This window comes from Protobothrops mucrosquamatus, unplaced genomic scaffold, assembly GCF_001527695.2.
Source record: "Protobothrops mucrosquamatus isolate PMUCROS unplaced genomic scaffold, P.Mucros_1.0 scaffold6328, whole genome shotgun sequence".
Lineage (NCBI taxonomy): Eukaryota > Metazoa > Chordata > Lepidosauria > Squamata > Viperidae > Protobothrops > Protobothrops mucrosquamatus.
The window spans coordinates 8,031-17,756 of record NW_015392156.1 but is presented as its reverse complement, the minus strand read 5'-3'; the positions used below and the strand labels follow the sequence as shown (position 1 = coordinate 17,756).

General features: G+C 51.0%; 1 protein-coding gene across 1 annotated transcript in view; it reads left to right on the top strand.

Moving 5' to 3' along the window:
* The first annotated feature begins 734 nt into the window (after nt 1-734).
* The window catches only part of CHRNB1 (cholinergic receptor nicotinic beta 1 subunit), a 13,856-nt gene continuing 4,864 nt past the window's right edge, over nt 735-9,726 (top strand). The window contains exons 1-8 of the mRNA XM_015829525.1: nt 735-786; nt 989-1,128; nt 3,252-3,296; nt 4,212-4,321; nt 4,724-4,832; nt 5,637-5,784; nt 7,192-7,383; nt 8,830-9,070. Of these exons, the coding sequence (XP_015685011.1) occupies nt 735-786; nt 989-1,128; nt 3,252-3,296; nt 4,212-4,321; nt 4,724-4,832; nt 5,637-5,784; nt 7,192-7,383; nt 8,830-9,070 (1,037 nt within the window). The remainder of the gene's footprint in view (nt 787-988; nt 1,129-3,251; nt 3,297-4,211; nt 4,322-4,723; nt 4,833-5,636; nt 5,785-7,191; nt 7,384-8,829; nt 9,071-9,726) is intronic.

Here is a 9,726-nt window from a genome sequence, read left to right as displayed (position 1 = left end):
GGTGTGTGTATGTGTATGTGTAAGATCTCGGGGTTGGACTAGATGACCTCGAAGGTCCCTTCCGACGCTTGTTAGACTTGTTCTTTCTACCCAAGTTTCCCCGTTCTTGTCTGTCCTGGGATTATCGGACGTGTGAATTAAGCACCCACCGGCTTCCTGGGATACAAAACGGGGGGAGTTTGGGGGTACTGCTGCCCCCCCACCCCACCCCCTAACTAGCCGGTGGGCGGTGATGGGAGCGCTAAGCCGAGATATCTGCTGCTGGAGGGCTTTGCTGAGCACGGCAGGACAGGAGCCTCCCCCCCCCCCGTGATTTCCACCCGATTCTAAATTGGGTCGGTCTGGTTTGAACCCAGATATTCTGCAGTCCGGCTTGGTGGGGGGAGGGGCGGCAGCGGTGCCAACTGCCGGGCGGATCGTCGGGACCTTCCGGTGGGGCTCAGCCTGTTCTTGTTCCCCTGGGAGGGTGGGGGGCATCTTCCCTTCTCTGCGCAGCCCGGAGGGAGGGTCTGCCCCCCCCCTGGACGCCCCCCGCCCCGCGGCTGCAACCGGAGAGGCTCCGGCCGTCTTTGGCTGCCCTTCCTGGGACAGCTGGCCGGGCGGAAATGCCTTCGACAACTGGGTAATCCCCCCACCCCAAACCCGGGAACTCGACCCGACCCTTCCCCGGCATTTCTGGAGCGGCGTCTCTGTGGCCAGCAGGCAGCTCTCGGATCGGCGGGCGAGGGGACGCCATGCTCGGGGGGGTGGTCCTTGGGGGGCTCCTGTGGATGCTGGCCGTCTCAGGTAGGCCTCGGGGGGGGGCTGAGAGCCGGGGGACCCCACCCCCACGTATTTGAACTCGAGTTCCCCCCTAGATTGTGGAAGGCTGGGTCTGTCCGCCTGCAGGGCGCTTGCAGGGCGCAGCAAGAACAGCCCGTCTCCCCCCCCTTCCCTCTATCCCCCCCAGCACCCCCCTCTTCTCTCCCCTCTTCTCTCCCCTCTCCAGCCGAGGGGGTTTTCGAAGTCGAGGGGCGCCTGAAAGCGCGGCTCTTCCGGAGCTACTCCGCCACGGTCCTGCCGATCCGCCGCCTCTCCCACAAGGTCCCGGTGAGGGTGGGCATGTCCCTCTCGCAGCTGATCAGCTTAGTAAGTGGGGAGGGGGTGGCAGGGCGCCACCGGGGGGGGAGAGGGGGGAAAGCCCCGGACTTTACCCACCCCCCCAAGCCCCCGACTCGCTTCGCCATCGGCCTCGCTGCGAAGCCACCGGGCATGCAAAACACAGAATAGCTGGGCTGGAAGGGGATCGTGGAGATCTTCTACTCCGACCCTCTGCTCAAGCAGGAGATCCTGTACCATTCCGGCCAAATGGCTCTTTGGATGATTCAGCAGCCTCTGGAGGACCCCTGGCTCCCACCCCACCAGTCCAAACGCGGCCAATAGGGACGGGGCTGGGGACGATGGGGCGTGGAGTGCCATGGCTCTTCCTCCTGAGGATATGAGGTCGCGTGGGGGGAGTCTCTTGGGCACAGCCAGGCTTCTCTGTCCCCCCTTGGGGTGCGAGTCACGGGCTGAGCCCCCCCCCCAAATATGTAAGACATATGTTGGGGCGGCCGTGGGGGGGGGCTTCGGCCATTGAGGTCTGCACACCTGATGCCGGCCGTTCAAGAGGCCAACGGAAGCTGCAACAGCTGAGATGGCGGCTATTAATAACTCATCGTCCACTGCCCATCTCGCCTGGAGCTGGAGTTCTCTCGCGCCTGGTGGGAATTGGGGCGTTTCAAGAACTGTGGGACAGTCCCCCTGGTCTCTGGGAAGGGGACAGGTCAGGATGCCAACTGAGCCAGCCCCGACCCCTCACTTTGAGGTTGGGGAGAGCTGTGATCAAGTCCCAAGCATCTCTGTGTCCATTTGCTGGATCGGCCGGTCTTGCTTTCTGACCATCGGAAAGATGGGAGACCGTTTGGGCCAAGGATTGAAGCACAAAGCTAAAAACCAGGAGATGGTGAGTTCTAGTCCTGCCTTAAGCATGAAAGCCGACTAGGTGACTTTGAGCCAATCACCAGGAGACGGAGAGTTCTAGTCCTGCCTTAGCCATGAAAGCCGACTAGGTGACTTTGAGCCCATCACCAGGAGATGGTGAGTTCTAGTTCTGCCTTAAGCATGAAAGCCGACTAGGTGACTATGGGCCAATCACCAGGAGACGGAGAGTTCTAGTCCTGCCTTGGCCATGAAAGCTGACTAGGTGACTATGGGCCAATCACCAGGAGATGGTGAGTTCTAGTCCCACCTTAGGCACAAAAGCCAGCTGGGCGATTTGGGGGATAGGAGAGGAGAGGAGAGGAGAGGAGAGGAAATCTCCAGGCCACTTATGTTAATTACCATCTTATGCTTACTTGGGGAGGATGGATCGGAAGGTGGAAAGTTGGGGGGAAATGAAAGTAGCCACTGAATCTCCTGGAGAGGCTGCCTCAAGGTCACCCAGCTGGAAGAAGGAAGGAGCCACATACCAAACTGAGCTTGGACTGATCATTATGAAAATATCTGGTCTGGACCTGATTGGTGGTGGTGGTGTGTGTGTGTGTGTGTTGTGTTTGTGTCAGGGATAGGAGGCAGTTAAGGGAGGGAAAAGTTGAACTTAGGGACACTGTGACTCTCAGTTCCGGCCTTTCTCAACGAAGGGAGCCAAGGATTGTTTCTATTTAGAGGTGGCAGGTCTGACAGCTTAGCGATGGATTTTTGTGCCGAATCCTGGCCTGACCTCCCTGTTCTAAGACACCAAGGCAGCAAATGACAGAAAAAACCCAAAAAACCCCACCTCCCTTTCGAGTCATTGCAATTTAATTCCTCCCGTATAACGGAACCGGGAAGAATTAAATCGTGCCTTTTTCAAAGCCGGTGGGTTTCAGAATGAATCAAAGCGTTTCCCCAAGGAGAGATCCCAAAGGGTGCCACTACCAAGAAGCCCCCCTCCCCCCACTTAGCCAAGCCTGGATCCCTTCCCAGGACTGAGGATTCTAAAAGTTTGGAGGGCTCCCTGAGGTCATCTAGTCAACCCCCCCCCCCGCTCAGTGCTGGGTTCCAGATGAAGGCCTGAGGTCCAGCCTTTGCATGAACCCATCCGCCACAGTGGGGGGCCAGTGCCTCCTCCCTCAATCACTGGGTCTTCCTGGGAGGGTGTTTTTCCTTTTTCGGAGTGTTGAAAGTCCCAGCGATATGGAGGCTCTGGAAAGGACCCCAATGGGCACCAGGCATCTTTGTCTTCTTTTCAGAATGAGAAGGATGAAGAGCTGACCACAAAGGTCTATATGGACCAGGTGAGTAAAATAAATAAATAAACAGACCGCCATCTTAACCTTTTTGCCCTCTGCGGACAATTGCTGCCTCTGCCACAGTATTAGAAAAGCAAGGATACTTTTCTCGAACTTTCTCGTCCGTTGAGGATCGAACAGGAGGAGAAATTTGAAGCTGGAGTAGAAGGAAAAGCAGCTATTTGGGGGGAAGAGAAAGAGGAAGACGGGTTCAAGGACAGCTGTAGAGAGATTGTAGGGAGGGTCTCTGGGCCCCTAGCAAGTAGGATGTTGCCTATAACAGCCACAAAGCGCAGCGCTCCTGGGCAGTTGACCTCATCAATGTGGCTCCATCTGGGTTGCCAAAAAATGAAGGTATCCAGAGAAACAATTTCTGCTCGTTACCTCCTTCCTGAAGTCTGACGCTGTGCCATATACAGGTAGTCCTCACCTTACATCCACAAGTGAGCCCAAAATTTCTGTTGCTAAGTGACATTTGTCAGGTGAATTTTGATCCATTTTCCGACTTTTCTAGCCACAGTTGTTAAGTGAATAATTGCAGCTATTATGTTAGTAATGTTGTTGTTAAGTGAACTTGGCTTCCCCATTGACCTTGCTTGTCAGAAGGTCACAAAAGGAGATCACGTGACCCCAGGGATGCTGTGACGGACATAAATATGAGTCACTTGCCAAGCGGCCAAGTTTTGATCACGTGACCACGGGGATTCTGCGATGGTCATAAGTGTGAACAATGGTCATAAATCACTTTTTTCAGTGCCATTTTAACTTTGAATGGTTGCTAAATGATCTGTGGAAAGTTGAGGACTGTCTGTACCTTATTAACTTACCATTCTTTAACTTACTGGCTGGCCTGTAATTTTTCCTCTTTTCTGCTGGATTATTCCATCATCTTCCTTGCCCGGCTTTCCTTTTCCATCTCAGGAGTGGATTGACTACCGGCTCACCTGGGATCCGGCTGAATTTGAGGGAATCACGTCCATCCGACTTGATGCAGACAAAGTGTGGCTCCCAGATATCGTTCTCATGAACAAGTGAGCCTTCATGAAGACTAGAATCTTGATGCTAGCCTCATCAATAATTGTTGGGGTGGGACAGGGTGTTGGAGCTGACCGGAGCCTCCCCTTTCCTCTCTGACCTGGCATGGGGGTGTGTGCGGGGGGCAGTAAGGACAGAGGCAAGAGACAGAAAAGAATAACCACCACTGTCAGACCTGCCCCAATTCGGTCCTTTAGGAAAGAAAAACCCTCGACTCCCACTTGGTTAAAGCGAAGGGTTCTTTTACTGAGAATCTTGGTTGCCGTAAAAAATGGCTATAAAATGGCTGCAATACTCCAATGAAGGATTTTGAGCGTCCGTTTTTCTGTAGAAGGTAGAAGCGGTTTCGTGTTTCTGTCCACAACAATGATGGCGTTTTTCTTCTCTTTTCCCTCCAGCAATGATGGTGTCTTCGATATCGCTCTCAGCGTGAACGTCCTCGTGCACCACAACGGGAGGGTCCAGTGGCAGCCCCCGGGCCTTTATCGGAGCAGTTGCAGTATCCAGGTTAGACTCCGCCCCCAGCCCTTGCCTCTCTGCCCATGATGGGGTTTGTAGTTCGACCTATCGTGGGAATGGGTTAGATTAAAACAGGAGTCCTCAAACATGGCCCTTTTATGACTTGTGGACTTCAACTCCCAGAATTCCTCAGCCAGGAATTCAGTTGAAGTCCACAAGTCATAAAAGGGCCAAGTTTGAAGACTCCTGGATTAAGAGAAGCAGGTTTATCCCTCGCAGGAAGCGCTAAGTGCAAATTCACCACACATAATTTATGTTGTTAAGTGAGAAATTTGTTGAGTTTTGCCCATTTTATGACTTTTCTTGCCACATTTGTTAAGTGAATCACTGAAGTTGCTAAGTGAGTCACACGGTCGTAAAGTGAATCTGGCTTCCCCCTTTGACTTTGTTTGTCAGAAAGTCACAAAAGGGGATCACGTGACTCTGGGACATGGCCACCGTCATAAATATGAATCAGGTGGCAAGGGTCTGAATTTTATTCACGTGACCACGGGGATGCTGCAACGGTCATAAGTGTGAAAATTAGTCATAAGTCACTCAGCGCCGTTGTAACTTTGAATGGTCACTAAATAAACGGTTGTGAGTCGGGGACTGCCTGTCCTGCATTCTAACCCCTGCGCCACCACAACTCTTAACAACCTCCTTGCTTAGCAATGGAAATTGCAGTCCCAATGGTCATCGTAAGTTGAGGACTACTTGTGTTTAATAAAGGAGGATGTGGTTAATGGACTACACCAAGGTGGCATATACGTCCTGGGTTTTTTCCCCTCTTTTTTTTTTGTGGCATTGCAGGTGACTTACTTCCCGTTCGATTGGCAAAACTGCACAATGGTTTTCCGGTCGTACACGTACGACGCCTCGGAACTCACCCTTCTGCATCCCATCAACGGGAACGGGCAGGAGGTGAAGGAGATCTTAATCTACGAGAACTCATTTATTGGTGAGGAAAAGACGCCAAGATGCGGGGATGCTTGCCTGTTTGCTGTGCAGACTCAAGTATGTGATAAAAATCCATGGTCCGCGGGTATGTCCCACGAACCCCGCACACCAGCTTCGTTCAAGTAACCAAGGGAGGATTTCACGGGAACCCCATCCTGAGTTCGCAATCAATGCAATTTTTCTTCATTTTCATTCCTTACAATGTCTCCCTCAAAGGATGCGTGTCCAGAGGGACAGTGGTGATGACAATGATGTTATCCATTCAGCCATGTCCATACTCTTGACGATTCTCAGGGCCAGGGGGTCTCTCCCCATCTCCTGATCTTGCACTGCTTCTTTTGAATTGTTCTGTGCTCTGGCTCAGAGGTCCCCAACCTTTTGGACACCAGGGACCAGTGCCGTGGAGAAAGGATTTTCCACGGATGAGAGGGGGTGTGGTTTTGCATACTGCCTTCATCCTGCGGATGGGGCTTTGCTTGTTTGTGCAGCCCGGTTGCTGGCATGCTGCAGACCAATGCCGGTCCACAGACCGGGGGCTGGGGACCCCTGCTCTAGCTGTTGTCAGCTTTGATAGTGACAATGTTCTTGGATGGTCTGGTTTCCTGTTCCACTGACTCTTTCAAACACACAGTGGTTGGTACCTCGGCACTCATCCTTAATTGGTTCCGGGCAGCGTGATAAGTACCAAAAACGGTGAGCACCAAACACATTTTTCCCATCAGGAATAATGTAGTGAGACTCAAGGTAGCCGACACCGACAAGTTCTAGCTTTTACGTTGAGTACCAAACGATGAGTAGCAGGACAAATTTTTCATGTCAAAATGCACTAAATTCGATGAATTTCAAAACAGTTGAGTACCAAGGTACCGCTATCAATGCTTTTTCCAGCGAACTCCCCACACACGATATGGCCAAAACAAGTGAGATGCAGTTTTTGTGATTGTTGCCTTGCCTGATGTTACACACTCCAGTATTTGTTTGTTAGTCACCTTTGCTGTCCAAGGGATACACAGGAGTCTTCTCCAGATCTGCGAGGTCTATTTTTAAAAAAGAACAGGCTTCAATTGCACAGTTGTGGCTGCCATCTTGTTTTGATCTCCTGGCCTCAAATCAATGTCCATATTGTGTCTTAAGCCATCCTCAAAGAGATCTAGAGTAGGGCGGCCTTCTATTCTGGGTCAAACGAATACAGGATTTACCCACAGAATCCTCCCTTCTGTGCAGACTATCTCCCCTCCGGAAGTCCCCGGCTTTGCCCAGCTCCGTCTCTCGGGGCCCTTTTTCAATCTGCTGAAAGAACAAGGGGGGCTTCTCGGCCTAGAGGGAACCTCCCCACCCCACTGGAGGAGATGTAATTGTGGGGTCGGGGACTTTCCTTTCAGATGTCCTCCCTCCTTTCTTTCCCCAGACAACGGGCAGTGGGAGATCCAGCACAAACCATCCCGCAAAAACACTGATCCAGACGATCCGCTTTACGAGGATATCACCTTCTACCTGATCATCCGTCGCAAACCGCTTTTCTACCTCATCAACGTCATCATTCCTTGTATTTTGATCACCATCCTGGCCATCTTCGTGTTTTATCTCCCGCCGGACGCTGGTGAGCCGGCTGCGAGGGAACTCGGGTGTCTTTCGTGGCGGCGCACAGCGGTTAGGGCTAGGATAAGAATTACACTATTATCAAAGAAATGATGGAATAGAATATTCTGTTCTGTTCTGTTCTCTATTCTATTCTATTCTATTTTCTATTCTATTCTATTCTATTCTATTCTGTATTCTATATTCTCTATTCCAGTGATGGCGAACCTTTTAGAGACTGAATGCCCAACCCCCCCGCCCCACCCGCTCCACCCCGCCCCACCTGCCGAGCCACCCACCACCTCCACGGTTCGCCGCAGATCGCTCAGGTAGCCCTGCAGCGCCATGGTGGACACGCCCTCCATCCGTGCCCCACAGCATCATCTGCGTGCGATGGGGCGCAAGGGCCGAGTCTTGTCCCTGCTGCCCAGCTGCCATGTGCTTGGCTGCACTGCTCCGCGCCCGGGGGTGACTCTCCTCGGGGGGGGGCTGCTGAGGGGTGGCAGGGCTGGGGCGATGGCGCACGTGCCCACAGATAGGGCTCTGAGTGCCGCCTCTGGCACACGTGCCATAGGTTCGCCACCACTGCTCCTATTCTATTCTATTCTATTCTACTCTATTCTATTCTATTCTATTTTATTCTTCTATTCTATTCTATTCTATTCTATTTTCTGTTCTATTTTATTCTATTCTATTCTGTATTTTATTTCTATTCTATGCTATTCTATGCTATGCTATGCTATTCTATTCTGAATTCTATTCTATTCTATTTTCTATTCTATTCTATTTTCTAGTCTATTCTATTTTCTATTCTATTCTATTATGAATTCTATTCTATTTTATATTCTATTCTATTTTATATTCTATTCTATTCTATTCTATTCTATTATTCTGTGCTATGCTATGCTATTCTATTCTTTGCTATTCTTTCTTCTAGTCTATATTCTATTCTATATTCTATTCTACTTATTCTACTATTATTTCTTATTCTATTCTATTCTATTCTATTCTCTATTCTCTATTTATTAATTTTCTATTCTATTCTATTCTATATATTCTATTCTATTCTCTATTCTCTATTTATTAATTTTCTATTCTATTCTATTCTATTCTATTCTCTATTCTCTATTAATTTTCTATTCTATATATTCTATTCTATTCTCTATTCTCTATTTATTAATTTTCTATTCTATTCTATTCTATTCTATTCTATTCTATTCTATTCTCTATTCTCTATTCTCTATTCTCTATTCTCTATTCTCTATTCTATTCATTATTCTAGTGAGGTCAGAGTGGGTCACCTCCTGTGATTTGAACCCAGGACTTCAGAGGGAGGTCCCTGCAGTGTGGAAGCGGTTCTCCTGCACGGGGACTTCAGTGCAGGCCCATTTTTTTCTGCCTGCGCCGACCTCTGGGGTGGATTCAGGATGAGCTGTCCCTGCCTGACTTCTCTTTCTCCTTGGGCCAGGCGAGAAGATGACTCTCTCCATCTTCGCCCTCCTCACCCTCACCGTCTTCCTGCTGCTGTTGGCCAAGAAGGTCCCCGAGACGTCCCTGGCGGTGCCCATCATCATCAAGTACCTGATGTTCACCATGATCCTGGTCACTTTCTCCGTCATCCTCAGCGTGGTGGTGCTCAACATTCACCATCGCTCACCCAATTCCTACAAGATGCCCTTCTGGGTGAGGCAGGTAAAGGGGGCGAGGAGGTCACCCAGTAGGGTCCTCGGTGCAATCTGAGCTGGGCGGTGTCCTTGCAGACGTTTCGTGGCCCAACTGGGGAACATCATCAGTGCCGGAAGGGAGTGGGGTGTGTGGAGAGGAGGAGGAGGACTGTGGGGTCCTTGGTGCTCTCTGAGCTTGGTGGTTTTCTTGCAGACGTTTCATGACCCAACTTGGTTATATCATCAGTGCTAGAAGGGAGGAGGAGGAGGAGGGGAAACAAGCTCTTTATGCTGGTTTGTTTCTTGCAGACGTCTCATGACCCAACTAGGGAACATCATCAGGGCTAGAAGGGAGGGGGGTTGTGGAGAGGATGGGGAAAAGAAAAGGTAGAAGGAGAAGAGGAAGAGGAAGAGGGGGAAGACGAGGACGGGGGAGGGGTCCCTAGAGCTCTCTGAGCCAGGGGCTCTCCTTGCAGACGTCTCATGGCCTGACTAGGGAACATCATCAGTGCTAGAAGGATGTGTGTGGAGAGAGGAGGAGGAGGAGGAGGAGGAGGAGGAGGAGGAGGACCATGGGGGTCCCTGGTGCTCTCTGAGCTGGGTGGTTTCCTTGCAGACGTCTCATGGCCCAACTAGGGAACATCATCAGTGCCAGAAGGGAGTGGGGTGTGTGGAGAGGAGGAGGAGGAGGAGGAGGAGGA